Below are 23,039 nucleotides of genomic sequence, written 5' to 3'. Positions count from 1 at the left end.
ATTCCCAGTTGTGCAACCATCACCACAATTTTAGAATATTTCATCACTTCTAAAAGAAATCCGTTAGCAGCCATTTCCCATTTCTCCCCACACCTCCCAGAGGCCTTCGCGTCGCCGACCAAAGCAACCACTAACTTTAACGTTCTGTCTCTATGGATTTGCCTATTCTGGACATTTCATATATATGGAAACATTCACTATGTGGCCTAGAGTGTCTGGCTTCTTTCACTTAGCATGTTTTCAAGGTTCATCCATGTTGTAGAATGTATTGTTACATTCTTTTTGTAGCTGAATAATATGCCATTATAGGGATAAACCACATTTTATTTATCCATTCATAGTTGTTGGACATTTGGATTATTTCTACTTTTGGGCCATTATGACTAATGCACTCTTAAGACTAATGCTGGAGCATTCATTCCCAATCTCCCCCCACCTAACTACCATATGCATACATCCCCTCCCTGCTGGGCCAGTGATTATGTTCTTCTATCTGTGGCCACGATAACTGAGGAACAGCCCCTCTCCCATGGCTACGGGTCTTGCTGGGTCCTGGTAATAGTGCCCTTCCCTTGCCTCTTTAACTCTAGGGATGACACTGGCTTCCCATCGTTTCTAGTCTCCGGCTGTTTCACCATTCTTTACTGTTTCTCTTAACCCTGCCCATACCTCAGTGAAGAGTCCCTGCTTTACCTCTCTTAAATGTAACCCTTTCAGGGTACCATTCCTATTAGGACCCTGACAATACAGACATCCTCCTGGAGGTTCCTTAACCTCTCTCATCTTTTTTGGTTGACCCCTTTGCTTTGGTGAGATACATCTTCCATTAGCTTCCAGAGAATGGGTGCATATAAAGTTTTGAGACCTTGCATTTCTCAAAATATTATTCTCCTTTCACATTCAGTTGATAGTTTGGTCAGGTATAGAATCTAATGTTAGGAATAATTTTCCCTCAGAATTTAAAGCCTTCATTTTTGGTCTTCTTGCTTCTAAGTTATTGTATGCTTCATTTATATTCTTACTGCTGAATCAAATTAAGTCAGATTTTTCATCTGATCTTTTAGGGCATGTATATTATTCATTCATTCAACATACAAGACGAGCCCAGCCCTTTGCTAGTTGCTGGAAATACAAAAATGAACAAGACAGACTCGGTCCCTACCCTCACGGAGCTTATTATAGTCTTGGGAGCATTAAAAAGTGATTCACAATAAATTAAAATTCAGTTGTAATAAGTGATAGGAAGTAAAAGAACAGAGTATATAACAAGAAGATCTAACCTAGACTGGGACCTGACAGATGAGTAGATGTAGCCCAGGAAGCAGAGAAGTGGGCAGAGTCTTACTGCCGCGTTGGGAGGAAGATGTGAACAGGAGGCAGAGAACTCAGCATGGCAAGTGAGGGGGGCGCCAGAGATGAGGCTGGAGCAGGAGTCATGGCCATCTAGTGCAGGACCAGGGTGTTGGTCTTTGTCCTAAGAGCAATGACAGGCCCTGGAGGCTCCTTAAAAGAACAAGTCATATAAGTAAAGCTTTTATTTACCTGGCTGACAGCCATCTCCGCCCTCACTCTCCTTTCAAAGAGTCTTTTCAAATGTTCATCAAAATTCTGTGTGCTTTCTTGAATAGAGTTTTGAAGTTTCTTCATTTCTGTTTCTAATGACTGAAAGGAAATCAACAGCAAAGTTAACATTTAGGAACATCAAATATTCCTAGGAAGTGGTTGTTTACATTTTGCTAAAACAAAGGGGCAGGTGGAGGGCAGGCCTCGTGAGGTACTCTGGGCTCCCCCTTTAACCAGAGATGTTTCTGCTGGGTCTGTTATATTGTGAATCTGAGATTTTTGCTTAAAAAAGATTACACTGGGAAAAAAAAGTTAAAATCACTGATCAGGGCTAATGATGCAAGCAGACAGAGGTCCAGTAAAACAAATTGCAGCAAAGTTTTCCAGAAAATTCTGACTCTCTAAACAGGACAGAAATTTCCAGGCACACAATCTGGCCCTAAGAAATCTTGGTTTGTTTTTTTAAGTTATGAATACAGTTGGTGGTTGAATGACGTGGGTTTGAAATGTGTGTGTCCATTTATACGCAGATTTTTTTTTCAGCAAATATGTATCACAGTACTACACCATCCACGGATGGTTGAATCCACAGATGTGGAGGCCAACGGTAAGATTACACTCAGATTTTGGACTGTGAGGAGGGTCAGGGCCCCTAAGCCTGAGTCATTTAGGGGTGAACTGTATATATACATATTTACGTTATTTATACTCTCTCTTGTTTTCTGTATGTTTTCTCCGTCTAAATAGTTCTACATCAAAAGGAAAAAGTACCACCTCCTTCTTTAAAATTCCAACAAGACTTAGCACTAAGCACACAGTAGGTAAGTGGAAAGATATAAATTTACATTTTTAAAGAGAATGACATCTGCAGATCAATCCTAGACATACTGTTACAAACTATTTTTACCTTAGAAATTTTTGGTAACTTTTAAATTTTGATATAACTTCAAATTTACAGAAAAGATGCAAGAATAGGACAAAGAATTCTCATATGCTTTTAACCAAATTAATCAACGGTTAATATTCTACCCCATTTCTTTTATCGCTTGCTAAATCTCCCCCCCTTCCTCTCTCTCTCTCTCTCTCTCTCTCTCTCTTTCAACCATTTCAGAATAAGCTGCAGACACTTGAATGCAGGCTAGTTATTTTGGGGTCTGCCACTCAGGTTAGGTCTGTCTGGTGTTTCCTATGCTCAGACCAGCATGTACATTTCTAGCACGAATGCTCCACAAATCATGTTGTATCCTTCCCAGTACACCACTTCAGGAGACACAATGCTGCTTCGTTTCACTTTGGCTGATGTTAACTGTGATCACTGGGTTAGGTAGCGTCTTCTAGTTTCTCTGTTGTACCGTTCCCGCTTTTCCATTTGTAATTGATTTGTGGGAAAATACTTTGAGACTATGTAAAAAAATCTTGTTTCTCATCAAACTTTTAGCATCCATTGATAATTCTCACCTGAATCAATTATTACTATGATGGTAGAATGTTGTTATTATTTTAAATTTATTTAAAAAAAACAAGTTTTCTCTATGCTGGTTTAATAAAGGAAGAGACTAACCCTGGGAAGATTATGGAGACAGAAGTTTAGCAAAATGTATAGAAATATATGATACAAGGAGAAACACCACCTAAATTACGCTAATTAAGCAATGAGGAAATATTAAAAATAAAACAAATACAGCTCTGGGCCAATTTGCTTATAATAATTTATGACACTATCTCATAGGAATGGAAAAATCCTATGAATAGTGGCCTCCTAGTAGTTGTTTATCAAGTTCAGGTGTTTCTGGATAATGGAAGCATCATTATATGGCAAATGGCCAAAGACACAGCCTCCTGAGGCCAGATTGTCCAAGGGTCCCCTATGCACCCTTCTTTAAAACACTGAGCTTTCAGGCCTTTGAAGCTCTCTGGTCTGAAAGGAACTTTTTATGATATCAAAATGGCCTTTTGCTAAAACTGTTCTTCAGATGTCCCACACTCTTCTCATTGCAGGCCCTTCTCCAGGCTTTTCCATCTGCCTGCCGTCCCTTCCTCACTCTTCAACCTGTTCATTCTTTCTCATTCTTCTAATGTGAGAACAAATGCCACTTTCTCAAGGAAGCCTTTCTTGGGTCCTGTCTTGGGCACTATCTTGGGTCTTAGCAGCAAAGTCTGGCACAGGATTCCAGTGCACATGCTTTTGACACCTATACGGGAGTGAGGGAAACGGGTAGGAAGGGGCAGGAGCTGAGCTATCATGTGCTCTCAGGTGGCCCAGCCCTGGCCTGATTCTCAGGGGTATAAGGGTAATAGAGAGGCTCTGCTGACCTGTCCCAATTTGAGCCGAGAGGGCTGGACTTTCATACTCTCATCTCATCAGTCAATTGCTGGCCGTTCTGGGTGGGAGCAGTGGTATAACCTTGCAGTGTCTCTGGACAATAATGCCCCCTTGGTCAGCCAAGGACAAGACTCCAGTGGCCTTGGGTATAAGCCTTTAGCTGCAGCACTCACAGCAGCAAAGGGATGGGCAGGCCAGCCTGTAAAGGGGACCAGGTGAACACCCCGATCTAAGTCAGTGCCTCTGTGTTTACTGTTATAGATGGCATTTGAACTTGTCCTTCCTAATTTATCACACTGTAGTTAAATAATTATTTTGTGGATGTCCAGTTAATATATAACCCCCTTCACCACCAGACAGTGAACACTGAGGGTTGAGGGCTGTGTCTTTCTATTCACCACGTGTCCCTTGGATATAACATGGTGCACATAGTGGGAACTCAAGGAGTATTGGTTAAAAACACAAGTTTTCCCTCAAACATTCCTGGGGAAATCTAATTTTGTCTAAAAATGTCTGTATCAGATGCTGAGAAATGAGAAGCAGGGGAGGTGAGAGATGGGAGACCAAGTAGGAAGGATGAATATACAATGCAGAATCCATCACACCAAGATTTTCTCCCATTCCCGGGACTTCCCTGGTAGTCCAGTGGTTAAGAATCCACCTTCCAGTGCGGGGGACGCGGGTTTGATCCCTGGTCCAGGAATATCCCACATGCCATGGAGCAACTAAGCCCGGCCACCACAACTACTGAGCTCATGAGCCACAACTACTAAGCCCATGTGCCACAACTACTGAGCCCGCATGCTGCAACTACTGAAGTTTACGCGCCTAGAGCCCATGCTCCGCAACAAGAGAAGCCACTGCAACGAGAAGCCCATGCGCACCGCAACGAAGAGTAGCCCCCGCTTGCTGCAACTAGAGAAAGCCCAGTCGGCACGCAGCAGTGAAGACCCAACGCAGCCAAAATATAAATTAAAAAAAAAATTTTTTACAAATGAGTAAAAAAATAATTCAGTGTCAGGGAAGTAGGTAGAGGTATAAAATGAGATAAGATTTGCATTAGTCAATAATTGTTGAAGCTGCATAAGGGCGTCATTATATATGTTTGACATTTTCCATAACACAGAAGTTTTTTTTAAAAAAGATTCTTTTAAAAGAGGGAAATTAGAGACAGTGAACATCAGTTTTTCAAGGAGACATTGAGCAGTGGATTGAGAAGAAAGTGGAGTCAAGGGAGTGTTTGTTTTTTCTTTTCTTTTAACTTTTTATTTTGAAATAAATTCAGACTAACCCCAAAGTCACAAGAATAATAGAAAGAACTCCAGAATCCTGTTCAAGGGAGTCTTTTTTCCTTTTGTATAAGATGAGAGATGTATACAATGTGTCTATGGAAAAATCCAGTAGAGGGGGAAAACTGACGATGCAGGGAAAAGGGGCAAATTGCTGAGTAACAGCACTGAACAGGTAAGATGGGATGGGACCTAGTGCACGAGTGGAAGACCAGGCTTGGGCAGTTGCAAGGCCATTTCACCCATAAGGAACAGAAAGGCAGGGAGGATCTCTGGATTCAATGCAGGTGGGTGGTAGATGTGGCGGGAGAGGCGTAAGGAAAATCTCTTTTCGTTGCTTTTCTTCTCCCAGTGAAAAAGAAAATAAGGTGAGAGTGAGTTGACGGTCAGGTGTTGGAGGTTTGAGGATAGGGGAGAACACATGAAGTGGCCCTCTAGGATCTCGCTAGGATCTTGTAGTCCACCCACCAGCAGAAGCTGCACCATGTGGTTACTTGTTAGAAATGCAGAATCTCAGGGTCCTTCTATGTCCTCAGAATGACGGACTCGGAATTTGTATTTTAAAAAAGCTCCCCCAGGTGATGTGGATTAAGCTAGGGGGAAATCGAAAGCTAGGGGGAATAGCATTGTCGAGTAGCTTTAGGGACCCAATAAAGGTTCAGGTCATTAGACTGAAACCAGTCAGTGTTTTTCCTTTACACACGGCACGGTGCAGGTGCAGAGAAGGTTGAGTCCTGGCTTAATCAAGGCTGAGGTTTTACCAGGTGGGCGTGGCCAAGGAGCCGGGGGTGAAGGTGTGGGCAGCGGACTACCTCCCACTGCGAGACTGTGGAGTAAATGGCACTGCTTTAGGCGTCTATACTCTGTAACTTCTTGAAATCTTTGCTGCATTCAAAACTACTCACTTTGGATAATACACAGAGACATTGTTAGAGGACTGCAGTGAATAAAAACAGGGACAAGTTAACAATACGTTCAAAGGAATTGTTCACCATAAAGCTGACAAACTGCCCTGCCTCAAATGATGGTAAGATTTTACTTTCTTCACATTTACCTGGTTGTGTACCATCACCTTTTACATCTCTATTATAACTGTAAGCACTTTTAATGTGGGAATGTTTCCTTGTGATGGAAGGATAAAAGTGGGAGACCTGCATTGCAAAAATCTCAGATCAGAACTTTATTGACTGTGTCATTTTTCTCTCAAGTCTTTTCCTTGAAATTGAGAGCAAGTCAAGCAACAGTATACAACTCAAATTGACGTAGACAATAGAGAGCAGTCCCTTGCAGTGCCTTGAACATACTACCATAGGTGTTCATTAGATATTTGAAGAATGAGTGAAGGACCAAATGAACTGTAATGATGTGAAATTTGAAATCAATAAGAACTTTAAAAAATTGCTACATGTTCTTTTCGTTTTAAATTGTAGTAGGCCTTTAAATTTATCTCCACTCGCTTCTTCAAATTCTCTTGAGAATTTAAGCCCAAACACCATCTCTAGGCTACTAAAGACACTGAGAAAATAAAGAGCACTTCATTTGAAAAGATACTGAAACAAAACCCTTGATAAGGTAGGTTATATTCTTTGCTCTTCTGACCTTTCTATACTTATCTCTTTCTTCATTTAATTCCTTGACTTTTTTCTCATACTCTTTGAATTGTTTCTTTTCCTTTTCAGACCACAAAGCATCAGGTTTTGACATGAAAGCAGGTTGAGGAATCACCTGAAGATATAAAGGAAAGCATATATTCTAGGTTAAACATAAATATAGCAATACAGTCAAACTCAGAGTTATTGTTACAGTTTTAAAAAAAAGAGTCCTTTAAAAGGGTATAGTTCTTCACATTGGCAAGGCAACGACCTAACACTTTGACCAAAGGATATGAAAAAATGTTACAACGGTTTTTCTGTCACTTAAGCGAGGGTAAGCATTTTGGGATGTACCCTGACTCTTAGGTGACAAGTTCAGAAGTGTGAGTTGATATCTTCATAGCTAGAACTATGCCTGAGCTCCAGGGATACCTATGTCAGGTATCAAAGGGAATGTTTCTTGGTGTATCTGGAAAATTAGAGGTTCAGTATTATCCCTACTTTCTGTGCAGACCCAAACAACTGTGGTTGTTTTTTTGTTGTTGTTCATTTGTTTGCTTTTCATCAGATTGGAAGGCAAGCCTGGTGTTTCAAACGTCTTCTTCTTTGCCTGATGTGGTAAGTTTATAAGGTACTGGGGGGTGGTATATTTGTCACTGTAGAATTTCTACGACTCAGGTTCACATGGGAAAAAATGGTCACATTTAAGTAGCTCTTTCCATCCCATTCCACCTTCCATAAGGATGACCAGGAATCTCACCATTCTCAAAATGTCTTCCTTCTTGACTTCCAGAACTCCTCCCATCATGTCCATGAGGGCTCGGCGTCTTGTGGTGGAGCCCTTGGGAAAAAGCCAAGGTCAGAGAGGGTCACTGAGACAGAGGTCTGACACTCCAGTGGCACTGGGGACAGCCCCCCTCTCCCCAATGTTAGAATGACTGCATTTAGGATTGGGGAGGGTGGGCAGTGGCATGCATGGAGGGGAGAAGAGGAGGCCACTGAGATTCCAGTGACCTCTGACCACAACAAATGCCTTGATGTGTTTCTATGGTGGAGTACAAGACTATTCAACCAAATTAGGAACAAATATCCCTAAAAGGAAAAGGGTCTTAGGTACCATTTAAAAAAACCGCATACCTGTGACAGAAGCAATCGCTCCATTTCACGGGTCACAAGCAATTCTGTTTTGACTTTTTGCTGTGGTTTAATATGTCTCTGAGCTGTAATCTGAAAGAGAAAATGTGGTTTCCTGCTGTTATTCTTACAAAATTCAAGCCATACTTTCTTTCCACACACCGGGAGGAGGTTAGAAGGGATTAAGGAGATAGAGGGACTATCCAGATTTTGCAACCAATTTCCTATCTTGGAATGAAGATGAGGTCCAAAATGAGAGAGTGAGAAAAATAGATGGTTACTGTTAACAGGGACTATATGAGTGTTTGTTATTACTTCTAAGCAACACTATTATCTTTTGCCCCAAAGTAATCAAGATGGTTTCATGTGAGCAAGGGTGTTCTCTTTGAGTTACTTTTTATAAATGAAATATGATTATATTTGAATTGTCTTCTTTAAGCATTTATTTGTAACTGCATTTGTGCCAAACACCTTTTAAGAAGGCTGTCCAGTGAGCCCCTTTCTCTGGGACCCATACTACTCTAATGGCTAGATAATTACTGGAGCTCCATCAGCCTCATTCCCATTATGTGACCCAGCCTCCATGGGTACAGGTGCTGGACCCAAGTTGGACCAAGAAGCCCCTTCCCAGGCGAATCCAGAACTAGGGCTAAGAGATTATAGTTTGGACAAATTGCTCTCTTGAGCATAGGCGGTATAACATAGAAACTGCTAGAGGCAGCTGAAATGCAGGGAGAAGTGAGTCAAGAGATGAAGAAAGAGCACTTCTGGACTCTCCACAAGGTTCCAGTGTGTGGTTCCTGCTTCTTTATAGGCTTGGTGTCCAAATCTTCTCTGGACTCTATGGCATTCATAGAAGAAATCCCCATTATTGCTGGGGCTGTGTTAACTGTTTTTGTTACTTGTAACCAAGAATGCTACCTTATACGGTTGCTTCTGGTAGCAAAAACAAGAAGAATAAATAAAAGCCTGGAAAACGTCATGAGAAAGAAGGGAAGAGATGATGTACGGATAATCGTACCTCAGTACTTTCCACAATGAGGGTTCTCTCTGGCTTCTCACAGTCCTCAAATTCTGGTTGCCAGACTGTTTCTTCCAACTCCAGATCCAAAACGATTTCTTGAATTCTTACATTTTTTTCCTTCACACGTGCAATTTCAATCTCTTTTTGTTTATATGCCGCATCAAACTCATTATTGAAAGCAGTTTTTACCTTGTAAATAATATCCTAAAATATCAATGTTATTATAAACACACCATGTATTATACCTTTCCTGGCAACATGGTCCCACAGCTTTACTTTCCCTCCAAAATCACTTTACAAATTATAAGCAAAGTAATCTTTCTAAAATACTGTTTATATTAAGTCACGTCTTGGTTCAGTAATCTATAGTGGCATCCCACCATGGGTAAGGTTAAGCAACAGCATAACCGTTATACTACAACATACTTCCAGAAATGTGCGATGCAATTCAGTGTGCAGGTATATTGATAAGTGGGTAATGGCTACTTGGAGGCTCTTTGGGCTATTCTCTCTACTTTTGTGTATGTTCTTAAAAAAATCCATCATAAAAATATTTTAAAAGAAATATTCAGTATTAAACTTGGGAAATATCTTTTCTTTGGAACCAGGTTTGAGGAGAGGAGGTGAGGAAAAGATGGCCTATAGAGGTCTGGAGAATCTTCCAGAGAAGCACAACTACACACAATATTCTTACTCTGTATGGACAGGTCATTTTCAGGTAGAAAGAGAACCCAAGCTGCCCAGTTGGATCAGCCATTTACTAAGGTGGATGTGGGTCCAACTGGATTGCCCCTAGCTCTGCTGATGAGTAGAATGATGGGTCAAACTAAAAGTAGACTTGACTTTACCGTCAGACTTCAGTCTATATATCTATCCTACTGAAGATGAAACCATTAAAGCAGGGTAGAAAATGATCTTAACGGCTGGCACCAGAATTTCTCTCAGGCTGAAATTACTTTCGTGTAGGAAAACACCTTACTAAAGCAGCAGGAAGGTGAGACACTGAGGGCATAGGTCAGCAGAAGCTAAGCAACAAAAGGGATAACTCAACAGTTCTCAGTATAAATGCACAGGAATTTTAGGTATTGGAGGAGACAAAGAAGAGAAAAAGATAGGAAGGGAGAGCAGAGTAACCCAGCAGGAGGCTAGAACTCAAATTGCAGACATGACTGAAGGATCTTCAGGAATAGGAATGGCCAAACATTAAATTTCAAACCGTCTGCATTGGTGCAATCTCAGTTACTGAGTTTTCGAAAACCTTCAGTAGGCGTGGCATGTACAGGTGTGTTCTGAAACTGACTTGTTTGGTGGAAAGCAAGGAGTAGGAGCTTAGAGCCTGAAGGACACCATACCTTATCCCTGAGCCCCAGCACTTATAGAAATCTTAGAGAGGAAATTGTATTTTCCTAGATTAAGGAGATAGATAAGCATTCACATCTTGATCTTACAAGGAGGTTCTAATTGACATCTGGGTTACCTAGAAGGTGGCATTCAAGGATTTCTTTTATCTTTGAGTTTCCCGAAGATCTAAGTAGAAAAATGGTTTGCGGTGTTAGCCAGTGGAGGGTGCTCTTTAGAAAACCTGGTGTCACAGAACCCACTCCAAATGGATGAAAACAACTCTTGTCCACGAGCTCTGTTTAAAGAACATGGATGCTAGCCATGTGGATATTTCTCTGTGTACTTTAAAGACATCATTTGATTGGCATTGGATTTCAATTTGAGCCTTTGCAAGACACCTCATGGAAAGTTTTAGAGATTTTCAAGGGTAAAGAAAAAATTCACCCACTTTCAGTAATATAATTTGGTTGATTTTCTCCTCTCTGGAATGAAGTTCCAGTTGGCTTGACAACAAAGCGGTAGGTACCCTAAAATCAGTACTCAGACTACCAAGCAGGTAATTGGGCAAGTTGGTATCTTTTGCTGTCCCATCTTCTTCCTCTTCTTCATCCTCCTCTTCATGATGCTTTTTAACCAACGTAATTGCAGACTGAAACTCTACAATTTCCTTCTGTAGCTAAATATAGAAAAAGATGAAATGAAAGTTATGCAATAAGAAGAATTCTCTAAAGGGCAATTTTGGGACAACTTAATTATTTCAATAATCATTTTAAGATGTTAATTGTCTTGCCAACAACTGAATTTAAAGTGATGTCCTGAACCTGCTGAAGAGAAAGCCTCAGAAATTGATAGACTGTAGATAAATCATAAGAGTAAAAATTCTTCTTGATAGTGTGTAATATTCATATTTTTCTGTCGGGATGACAGCTTCTCGTAAATATTTTGAGTCTTTCTTGGTACTTAAGCATTAAAAAATATACTTTCTCTTCACATTTTACAAAGGAACTTATTCACATAGGACTGGTATGTGTATGTAAAAAGAATTAAGCATGACTTCATTTTAGTTTTAGAAAAAGAATGGATGCAAAGTTCTGGCCAAAATGAAACTACACCAATTGGGCAGTGTTTTTAAGTGGTTTGACAGAGATTGCTGGGAAAAAAAAAAAGCTAGGATTGCTTTAGGAAAACAATAAATCCCACCAAAACAGATTCTACTTCATCCTTGGCCAACTATCTTAAAACACAATCCTCAGTGATAAGAGGGGGTAAAAAGAGTATGTGTGGATGAAGAACTTCTGACCAGGACAAGAACAAAATCCCAAATCTCAATTTTAAAAGTATATCATCATATTTCAGGGATAGCCAATGTTGTTAGGATATAGGCTCCTTACGTGGATATAGGCTCCTATATTCATTAGAATATATTCCTACACATAAACAAGGAATATAAATATAAACACAAACAATATCTAAACGTATTTTAAGTAGTATTCCAACTCAAATCTGTATGAAGGAAATCCTGAAAGAAAACACGTCACTTATATAAACACATATATATTTAAAATTGTACTTTAAGACACTCTGCTTCAATCTCTTTTTGCTGCTCAACTCTCTTCAATTCTTTCAACTCTTCATCTGTGCGTTCTTTCATTGGGAAGTTCTCAACCACACATGGGATGTGAAAGCACTTGGGAAAAAAAGAGCAAAATGAAATAAATCCATTTTTAGAACAATTGTGTGTATCTGGGGCAGAGTGGGGCATGTTTTCTCTCAACAAAATTAATCCATAGGTTATCATGCATGAGTGAAATGGCCCATGGAAGCTTTCTTTAAAATAAAACAATGTAGAGATTATCACACTAAGTGAAGTAAGTCAGAAGGAGAAAGACAAATACCATATGATACCCCTTATATGTGGAATCTAAAATATGGCACAAATGAACTTACCTATTTTGTAGACATAGACAACAGACTTGTGGTGGCCAAGAGGAAGGAGGGAGGGAGAGGGATGGACTGGGAGTTTGGGGTTGGTAGATGCAAACTATTACATTTAGAATAAATGTAGATAAACAACAAGGTCCTAATGTATAGCACAGGGAACATAACTCAATATCCTGTGATAAACCATGATGGAAAAGAATATAAAAAAAGAATGTCTATATGTGTATAACTGAGTCACCTTGCTGTACAGCAGAGATTGTCACAACATTGTAAATCAACTCTACTTCAATTTAAAAAAAAGAAATAAAATAAAACAATGTATGCCTTCAGTATTGGTGTAAACTTTGTATAAAAAATACTGTGCTTTTGTGAACGATTTATTTCTAGAGCAGTGCTTCTCAACCAGAAGTGATTTTGCTGGCCACTGTCTCCATCCTCTCCAGCCCCTCAGGGACATTTGGCAATGTCTGGAGACATTTTTTGATTGTCACTGATTGGGGTGGCAGAGTCTGCTGGGGCCTGGTAGATAGAGGGCAGGGATGTTGCAAAATCCTCCAATCCTTAGGTCAGCCCCTACAACAAAGAATTATCCAGCCCCAAGTGTGCCGTTCTCGAGAAACCCTGTTTTAGAGCAATACTCAATCACATAAATGGAGGGTGATCAATACTTCATTATCTAAACAGGGGGCATATTTGAAAGTGAAAAAGGTGCTGTCAATAGTTACTCTAGGACCACAGGCATAAACTGGGACTCTTGGTCACCCTACACAAAGAGGGAAACTGTGTTGGGAGGAATCTCAATAAAAAGGCACAAAAAACAGTCCTTTAGAAAATGTGAAGGCAGGGGCGTCCCTGGTGGCGCAGTGGTTAAGAACTCACCTGCCAATGCAGGGGACATGGGTTCGACTCCTGGTCCAGGAAGATCCCACATACCGCGCAGCAACTAAGCCTGTGTGCCACAACTACTGAGCCTGCGCTCTACAGCCTGCGAGCCACAACTACTGAGCCCTCGTGCCACAACTACTGAAGCCCGTGCGCCTAGAGCCCATGCTCCACAACAAGAGAAGCCACCGCAATGAGAAGCCCACACACTGCAACAAAGAGTAGACCCCACTCACCGCAACTAGAGAAAGCCCGCACACAGGAGCGAAGATCTAACACAGCCAAAAATAAAAAAATAAATTAAAAAAAAAGATCATAAAAATCTCATTGTGAATATTTAAAAAAATAAAAAAGGAAAAGAAAATGTGAAGGCAGGTACAGGTAGAAATGTGAATAATACGCAGCGCAACTAAGCCCGTGCGCCACAACTACCGAGCCTGTGCTCTAGAGCCAGTGAGCCACACTACTGAGCCCACGTGCCACAACTACTGAAGCCCGTGCGCCTAGAGCCCGTGCTCCACAACAAGAGAAGCCACTGCAATGAGAAGCCATGCACCGCAACGAAGAGTAGCCCCCACTCACCGCAACTAAAGAAAGCCCGCGCACAGCAACAAAGACCCAACGCAGCCAAAAATAAATAAATAAAATAAATAAATTTATATAAAAAAAAGAAATGTGAATAATATTATGTCTAGTTTTCAATCTGTGTGGAATGTGAGTGAAGTGGCGGTTTGGAATAGACAGATATTGAGACCCGGATGCAGGTGGTGTCGTAGAGGAAAGAGGGAAAGAGGTGCTGAAACAAAGCTTAAGAGATGCTGGCTTAGAAGCACATGGGGACTGAGCAGAGAGGAAAGAACGAGACAAGGGAAAATGACACATCGAGGTGGAGTCAGTACAAGAAGGAGCAAGGTGTGCTTCGAATGCTTTCCTATATATGGATCTTCTTAAACTTTTTCTTTTTAAAATTTTCTGCCATGAGACTTCCCATGAAAATTTTCATTGGCAAAGGTGTTGTACCTGAAGTTCTATCTGTTACCTTAAGAGCTCGGCCTTTCACAGCCATCGAATTCCAGCATTCTCCTTTGATAAGTTCAGCCAAATATCTCTTGGCTAGGTTTTGCATCTCAGCATCCTTTCTTATCTTAAGGAACACAAATGAAGGGAAAAGTAAGAATGAAAATGTGGCCTCAAAAACAATCTCAATTGTAAAAACCAGATGCACTTGGAGGGGGATACTTCCCTGTCTTTGGTTTAGTCTGGAGGCTTAGGGTTCCATTCCTTGAGGACTAGGGTATCAACACAAACACCACTAAGGCAGGCAGGTCCTACACAGGAGCCAAGGCAGGTGTGTGGGCAGTTGCACAGCCATGGTAGCTGGATAGCTAACACACACACCATCACAGATCTGCCTGGTTGGCACAAGGTGGTAAAGCAAACCCACTGTGCCAAGTCTTCCTGTTTTATTAGAAAAGTTTGAAATATGTAAATGTTGGCTTACTCCTTGTCAATGCATATTTGAAGTGGCATTTTGTGACCTCTGTCTTGGGGTTTTATTGCACTATATTCTTCTATTGTTTATGTCCACTGTGAAATGAATGTTCCACTATTCTTGGGGATCGTATGATGTACCTTTTGCCATTTAGAAACATATGTTACCTCAATTAGTTTTACCTCCTTAAGTGATTAAGTATTCTTATTTTAATAAAGTTTGCCAAAAGAGCTGGCATGAAAGTGACACCCAACAATCCTTAGTCCTTAGGGTCCTCTTCAGAAACTTTTTTTTTTTAATTTTTTTACTGAAGTATAGTTGATTTACAATGTTGTACAGAACCTCTTTTATTGGCATTTCACTTTGTTGGCAGATCGTTAGCAAACTAGCTGAAAATAATATCTCCCAGAGTAGAAAATGTCTTATTTATTTATTCATTCATTCATTTACTCATTTATTCATGTTTATTTTATTCATTGTCTGAACAAATACCTTGTTTAATTTGCGTTTTATTTATTTTTGATTTTACCCATTGAGTTAATGGTTAATACAGTTTTCAATTATTTTTTCTTTTTTTTTTCAGAGATCAAAAATGTTCTTTATTTAGAAATAAAGAAGGTATCTGATGGGCTCTGGACATAATGGTAGACTGGACATGGCTGAGGAAAGAATCTCTGAGCTAGAGAATGTAACAATAGAATTTCAAAAACATAGAATTCCTTTATTCCTTTTTAATTTCCATGGAATCTGTAGTGATGTCCCTCTTTTCTTCCTAACATTAGTAATTGTATCTATCTCTTTTCTCTTAGCTTAGCTATAGGCTTATTCAGTTTATCAATCTTTTCAAAGAATCGGCTTTTGATTTCATTGATTTTTAAAATTTTATTTATTTTTTTATACAGCAGGTTCTCATTAGCTATCCATTTTATACATATTAGTGTATACATGTCAATCCCAATCTCCCAATTCATCACACCACCACCACCACCACCCCGCCTTGGTGTCCATACATTTGTTCTCTACATCTGTGCCTCTATTTCTGCCCTGCAAACCAGTTCATCTGTACCATTTTCCTAGGTTCCACATATATGCATTAATATACGATATTTGTTTTTCTCTTTCTGACTTACTTCACTCTGTATGACAGTCTCTAGATCCACCCCAATTTCGTTCCTTTTTATGGCTGAGTAATATTCCATTGTATATATGTACCACATCTTCTTTATCCATTCATCTGTCGATGGGCATTTAGGTTGCTTCCATGTCCTGGCTATTGTAAATAGTGCTGCAATGAACATTAGGGTGCATGTGTCTTTTTGAATTATGGTTTTCTCTGCGTATATGCCCAGTAGTGGGATTGCTGGGTCATATGGTAATTCTATTTTTAGTTTTTTAAGGAACCTCCATACTGTTCTCCATAGTGGCTGTATCAATTTACATTCCCACCAACAGTGCAAGAGGGTTCCCTTTTCTCCACACCCTCTCCAGCATTTGTTGTTTGTAGATTTTCTGATGATGCCCATCCTAACTGGTGTGAGGTGATACCTCATTGTAGTTTTGATTTGCATTTCCTTCATAATTAGTGATGTTGAGCAGCTTCTCATGTGCTTCTTGGCCATCTGTATGTCTTCTTTGGAGAAGTGTCTATTTAGGTCTTCTGCCCATTTTTGCTTTGGGTTGTTTGTTTTCTCAATATTGAGCTGCATGAGCTGTTTACATATTTTGGAGATTAGTCCTTTGTCTGTTGATTCGTTGGCAAATATTTTCTCCCGTTCTGAGGGTTGTCTTTTCATCTTCTTTGTAGTTTCCTTTGCTGTGCAAAAGCTTTTAAGTTTCATTAGGTCCCATTTGTTTATTTTTGTTTTTATTTCCATTACTGTAGGAGATGGATCAAAAAAGATCTTGGTGTGATTTATGTCAAAGAGTGTCCTTCCTATGTTTTCCTCTAAGAGTTTTACAGTGTCCGATCTTACATTTAGGTCTCTAATACATTTTGAGGGTATTTTTGTGTATGGTGTTAGGGAGTGTTCTAATTTCATTCTTTTACATGTAGCTGTCCAGTTTTCCCAGCACCACTTATTGTAGAGACTGTCTTTTTTCCATTGTATATCCTTGCCTCCTTTGTCACAGATTAGTTGACCATAGGTGCGTGCGTTTATCTCTGAGCTTTCTATCCTGTTCCATTGATCTATATTTCTGTTTTTGTGCCAGTACCATATTGTCTTGATTACTGTAGCTTTGTAGTATTAAATTATTTTTTCTTAAACAGCTGTTTTGGCATATTAGTTCTCAGAACCTGTCTGATTCCCAGGCTCCTCCATTCCTCCCCTTGCTACTCTTGAGGCTATTTATCAATCCCTCCAGAATAATGCTAATACTGTGTCTAGGTGGTCATTACTGGGCTTTGGTCTTTGCCCTATTGTTGAGATCCTGGCCAGGGTGGGCTAGTAGCCTGGTCCCTTTAGGACTGGGATCCTTAGCTCTTCCCAGGGGTTAGTGTTCTGCTCCCAGGTGGATTTATGGTGCCATCTGCTAGCACTGTTCTGTCCTGAACCGTCTGGTTCTACTATCACACCCAATCTAGGGCTGATATCTCTTCAAAAGCCCGGAGCTCAGGAAAACTAAACAACGTGAGGGAAATGAGCACGTGAAGAACCTTTCTCTGTACCAAAGCCTGCGACAGAGGATCAAGGAGGCTCCTCGAGGGATGCACGGGAATTTGATAAGCATCAAGGGATGGGGGCATCTGGGGCAGAGGCACAGGGTGGGGGTCAGGTGAGCAGAGTGTCTTCATCAGTGGTCAGTAGGTCAACAGTCCAGAGGAGCAGGTTCATGGGGCCGAGTGGTCAGACAAGAGCTTGGAGAAAAAAGCAATGAGAGGGTGAGAATAGGGGCAGGCACCTAAGCCGAACTCATTTTAGAGTGATCAAGATGAATGGGCTGGGAGGACCTGGTGCCAGAATAGGAGGTGGCCTTCCAGGCCTGTGAGGCCAGGGCCGAGGAGGATGAGCCAGAAGCCTGGTGGGCAGACCAGGACTGCTTACCTGCTCAGACTCGAGTTGTGGGCTCCTAGCCAAGTGACTCGACCACCTAAGCCTTAGTTTCCTTAAGTGGGGAAAACAATAACCTACCTTTTTGGATTGCTGTGATGATCAAATAACATTCAAAAAGCCCCTAGATTGGTGCCTATCTGTTATAATAAGAAAAAGGGATCATTTCTAATAGCTTCCTGTTGTATGTTTAAAAACAAAAGCCAAATTCTTCACCACAACATACAAGGTCTTCAGAGCTGGCCTCTGCCTACCTCTCCCACCTCATTCTGTGAGGCCCTCTCCTGTCCACTGTGCTACAGCCTTTCTGGCCTTTCTGGCCCTGGAATACTCTGAGCAATTTCTGCTTCAGGGCCCTTGTTCTTGCTGCTCCCTTTGCCTGACATTCTCTTTCCTCAGATCTCTGTATAGCCAGCTCCCTCTCTTCTCTTAGTTTGCAACTGAAAGGTCCCCTCTTTAAAGTTGTCTTCTCTGACCACAGAAGTAGATCCCCCACATCTATTATCGAATCTGGTTTGTTTCCATCATATAATATATAGAGATTTGTTTATGGTCTCTGTTCTCTACTAGAGTAGCCCCATGTGGGTAGGACCTATCTGTATTATTCATTGTATCCCCAGCACCTACAGTAGTGCCTGGCATGTAATAGGTGTTCAATAAATGTTGCAGAATGAATGAATGGATGGGCGAATGAACATCCAGGTGAATTTTATCTCCTTGAGTTAGTCCCTTGAGGTACTTTTGGTATTAATTCTGTTATTTAATATATTTCCTCTCATTCTCAGCCTCATGTCATTTACCATTTGGACAGATCTGCCTCATTTTCACATCTTCACTCCAGTCATTAATAAACATGTTTAACAGGACAGAGTCCTGGGCCACATGATTGGAGATTTCTCTCCTAGAATCATCAGTCAAATAACAAGTCTCTTTTTGGGGTAGCTGTTTAACCGACTATAATTCACTTAAATGTCCTTATATCCAGCTTTATTTAATTCTCTTTTTCAGTGGGGAAAATGTTTTTATACTTGCACACTCAAAGAATCAAATGTACTGTGCAGGTTGAGAGAGAGGTTGCTTAAGAACATCCTGTGTAAAACACTCTTAAGGCTTTTACCCAAAATAAAACCCATATGAGTAAGCAATGTGTTGTGACTGCCACAAAACAGTGCAAAGGGTGAATTAATAGAAGTACAGTACCTAGAAAAGTGGAGGTTTCAGTTTATGCTTTTCTCTAAACTGGAAAGATAATAATTAAAATTCTTTTGTGGGTGCCATACAGAAATAAAACGAAATTAGAGGAAAATTACAATAATAATAAAACTATTAAAACTACAGTATATGATATCATAGGAGCTGGGATAGTTAGCCTAGACAAGACACATAGGAAACATGGTAATTGCTAGTCTTCTCTAACCACTTTCACAGTGGCTATAGAGATGGTGCTCAAAGAGTAGAAGAATCAGTGAGTACAGGGAGAAAGATTTCAACTCTAATTAAGAAAGGGCTTACTAAACCAAAAATGTTTGAAGTTGGTATGAGGTGGCTGAGGAGATCTCTAAAAATGTTCAAGTATATGGTGGAAGATGGTTGGCATTAATGTCACGGGGGAGAGACAAACATCAGATGTCTGGCTGGTCTAGATGTTCTTCTTTCCCCTGACTCCCAAATTCAATAATTCTCCGACTCGTTCCATTTGTATGCACTAAATTTGCTGTATTCACATCACTCTAGAAAAAGTTTGTTTTATTTGCATTATCCTAGAAAAGTTCTCCTTCCTATTTTCTTTTTACTTTCTTTATTAAATCTTTATGGTGCTTAAATCAGATTTTTCCATACCTTTGCCACTTCTTCCTCACTTTCATTGTGGAGTCTTTCCAGTTCTTCAAGATCCAGGCCAAATTCTTGTTGCTCTAATTTTGCAATATTATCTACTGCTTCATTTTCTTCCATCATGTCCAGAATCTGAATTTTCCAATAGTAAAGGATGGAGACAAGCAAAGAATTAAACTTTAAAGGGATGGTTTTCCGAGTCTCTTGAGACAGCAACCAATAAAAAAAAATAGATATTCTGTTTATCTAAATGTAACTATCAAATAAAGAATTAGGTAATAGGCTTATTTAGGTTTTAAGGTTTAATCCATAAAAGCTCATTTATCTAAAAACAACAAAAATATGTAATGATATTAAGGAATTACTGATATTTAGCTGTGCTAGTAGTAGTATTATTAAGTATTTTCAGAGTTCTTATCTTTTAGACACATATACTTAAATAATTAAAGGTGAAATGATATGACATCTGGGGTTTTTTTCAAAACAAGCACGGGAGAGGATAGTGGATGGTGTATAGAGGCAAAAATATTGGTGATTAGATTTATTATATTATTTTTCCCTCCACTTTTATATATATTTGAACATTTCTGTAATAAAAATATCTTTAAAAGTTTATAGCTTCAAAAAAATTCAGTGACATAGAGCACACGTTACAACATATATGACAAAATATTAATATCTTCAAAATATAAAGAGTCCTTACAAATAAACAAAAAAAAACAAAGACAACATGAGAGAAAAAAATGAGGACTTCAGTTTCAAAATTGACTGAGAATGGGCTTTACAATCTTCCTTTCTTGCCCCAATCCATAAAATTAAGAGGAAAAAAAGTGTATAATAAATCAATAAATCCAACACTGCAATTAAGAGGGGGAAGAAAAGGATTCTTCAATAGCATGGAAACTGTAAAGTCTGAAGGATGAAAATCAGTTGGATCTGAATGATGCATCATGGCCCCATGGGTCCCCAGGACAGAGCTCAGCAAAAGGTAGAATGGAATACCTGCTGAAGTCAGATCTCCTACACTTCTTCTTCCCAAGCTTGCTGAACTGGTATAGTGAAATTATAATAGGGAATTTCAATTATGAAGAGTGAGAGGGTGGCATGGACTTATATATACTACCAAATGTAAAATAGATAGCTAGTGGGAAGCAGCCGCATAGCACAGGGAGATCAAGGGAGATCAGCTCGGTGCTTTGTGACTGCCTGGAGGGGTGGGATAGGGAGGGTGGGAGGAAGGGAGACACAAGAGGGAAGAGATATGGGAACATATGTATACATATATATAACTGATTCACTTTGTTATAAAGCAGAAACTAACACACCATTGTAAAGCAATTATACTCCAATAAAGATGTAAAAAAAAAAATAATGAAAACGCACAGAGCAAAAAAAAAAGAGAATTCAGCAAGGTGGTCATATATAAAATTAGTAACATTCATATCCAGTAGTATCCAATTAGAAAATGTTATAGAAAATATTCCACTCACAAAAGACCTCATAAGAGATGTATACAAAGTCACTTTTAGACTATAAAACTTCACTAAAGAACTTGTTAAAAATTTGAATAAAGATATATATTTATTTATATGTAATATATAATATTTATGTATTTTATAAATATATACTATATATATGTATTAAATTTCAGAGATGGCAAATAAATTCTTCACCAAATCACACTGTAAGCAGTTATTCTCAATTAAAATCAAATCAGAGATTTTTACAGAGCTCAACAAGCTAACCTTAAAATTCAGATGAAAAAGTAAGTGTGCCTAAAGAGGCCAACATTTTCTGAAAGTGAAGAGCGAAGGGAGAATTACTTTCAAGATATAAAAACATTTTATAAAGCTATAGCAATTAAAATAGTTTGGAATTGGCTAAGGAAAAGATCCATGCTCAATATCAGAACATAGAGTGTCTAGAAATAATTCCGTATTCATGGGAATCCAGGGATTGATGAAGGAGGCACTGCAGATCAGCGGGAAAAGGATGGTATATTCAATAAAAAGCATTGGTGAAGTGTGCTACCTACTTGAAAAAATAAAGTTAGATCTATACCTCATATCCACTCACAAAAGTAAATTACAGGTGAAATAAAGGAGTATCAGGAGAAAACACGTGAGGTTTGGAAGCCTTTAAAAATCATGCACATAAGGCAAAAGCTATAAATGATCAGTGCACTCGGATAATAATTTTAAACTTTTGCATTTAAAAAGGTACAGTATAGGGACTTCCCTGGTGGCGCAGTGGTTAAGAATCCGCCTGCCAGTGCAGGGGACATGGGTTTGAGCCCTGGTCCGGGAGGATCCCACATGTCACGGAGCAACTGAGCCTGTGAGCCACAGCTACTGAGCCTGCCTGCCACAACTACTGAAGTCTGTGCGCCTAGAGCCTGTGCTCCACAACAAGAGAAACCACCGCGATGAGAAGCCTGCGCACCACAATGAAGAGCAGCCCCGGCTCGCCGCAACTAGAGAAAGCCTGCGCACAGCAACAAAGACCCAAAGCAGCCAAAATAAATAAAATAAATAAATTTATATAAAAAATACATATAAAAAATAAATTAAAAGGCACAGTATAAAAGTTGAGACAAAACAGAAAATATTTGTAGTATATTGGGCTGAACCATATAAAACAGCAATCTCATGTGGTGCAACCTAATAATAAGGGCTACCTCCAGATTTGCCCAGTGCACGCCTCCGTGCTCTTTTCCTGTTCCAGCTGAGTGGGATGAGATCAAGCAAGGCAACCTTAGAAGCCATGTGCTAGAGACAGCAGAGTCTCTGTCAGCTTGGGTCTCTGAATGACTGCATGGAACAGAGCAGCTGCTGACCTGAACACCTACCCAGAATTATTATATAGGAAAGAAATAAACTTCTCATCCCTATGCCATTATATTTTTGGAGTTTGTTTGTTACCACAGCTTAGCTAACGCTAATGATTATAAAGAAATATAAGTTAAAAATAAAAATAAAGAACTTCTACAATCAACAAGAAAAAGACCAGCAACCCGATAGAAATATTGGCAAAGGACATGAACAGGGAATTTATAGAAGAGGAAATTCAGTCTTCAGAGTTATGAAAAGATGTTCAGCCTCATTAGTAATCAGGAAAACAAAAATTAAGGGGAGGAAATTACCAAAGAAATAATTAAAGAACATTTCCCAGACCTGAAAGAGAAAGGTTTCTGGTTAAAAGTGCTCCAGTGCCTAGCACATGAAGGAGACAAGAAAGCCCAAACAAGCTAGGGTCCTGGTATGAAACAGAATGACACACTCAAATGGCATAAATGGGGAGAGGGACCTTTAAAACAGATTTGGCATGGTAAGGGAAATCAGCAAGGCATGATAAAGCATCTCAAGCTAGCAACCACAGGAAGCTATCACCACTCCCAGGTCTGAAAGGCAAGGATGGGAAGTGGTTACTAGAACCTGGGGAGATCAGTAGCTGTAGAAGAGGGCTAGCAGTCACTGCCAACTCATAACATCACAGAGAGGAAACTGGAGAAATAAAGACACTGACCTTGTCTTCTCCTGCCCCTTGATCGTCTGCTGATGCCACTCACTGTCTAA

The 23,039-nt window shown here is 39.8% G+C and overlaps 1 protein-coding gene across 1 annotated transcript in view; it reads right to left on the bottom strand.

Annotated features, from left to right (window-relative positions):
* CFAP43 (cilia and flagella associated protein 43) overlaps nt 1-23,039 on the bottom strand; it is a 99,300-nt gene that overhangs the window by 17,589 nt on the left and 58,672 nt on the right. Inside the window, exons 20-28 of the mRNA XM_060033571.1 lie at nt 19,471-19,596; nt 14,129-14,233; nt 11,837-11,953; nt 10,715-10,942; nt 8,923-9,129; nt 7,905-7,994; nt 7,528-7,608; nt 6,775-6,900; nt 1,543-1,662 (exon numbers count right to left, since the gene is read on the bottom strand). Of these exons, the coding sequence (XP_059889554.1) occupies nt 1,543-1,662; nt 6,775-6,900; nt 7,528-7,608; nt 7,905-7,994; nt 8,923-9,129; nt 10,715-10,942; nt 11,837-11,953; nt 14,129-14,233; nt 19,471-19,596 (1,200 nt within the window). The remainder of the gene's footprint in view (nt 1-1,542; nt 1,663-6,774; nt 6,901-7,527; nt 7,609-7,904; nt 7,995-8,922; nt 9,130-10,714; nt 10,943-11,836; nt 11,954-14,128; nt 14,234-19,470; nt 19,597-23,039) is intronic.

The sequence above is a fragment of the Delphinus delphis genome, chromosome 16, assembly GCF_949987515.2.
Source record: "Delphinus delphis chromosome 16, mDelDel1.2, whole genome shotgun sequence".
Classification (NCBI taxonomy): domain Eukaryota; kingdom Metazoa; phylum Chordata; class Mammalia; order Artiodactyla; family Delphinidae; genus Delphinus; species Delphinus delphis.
The sequence above is the reverse complement of the archived record's forward strand: the minus strand, read 5'-3'. Positions and strand labels throughout refer to the sequence as shown.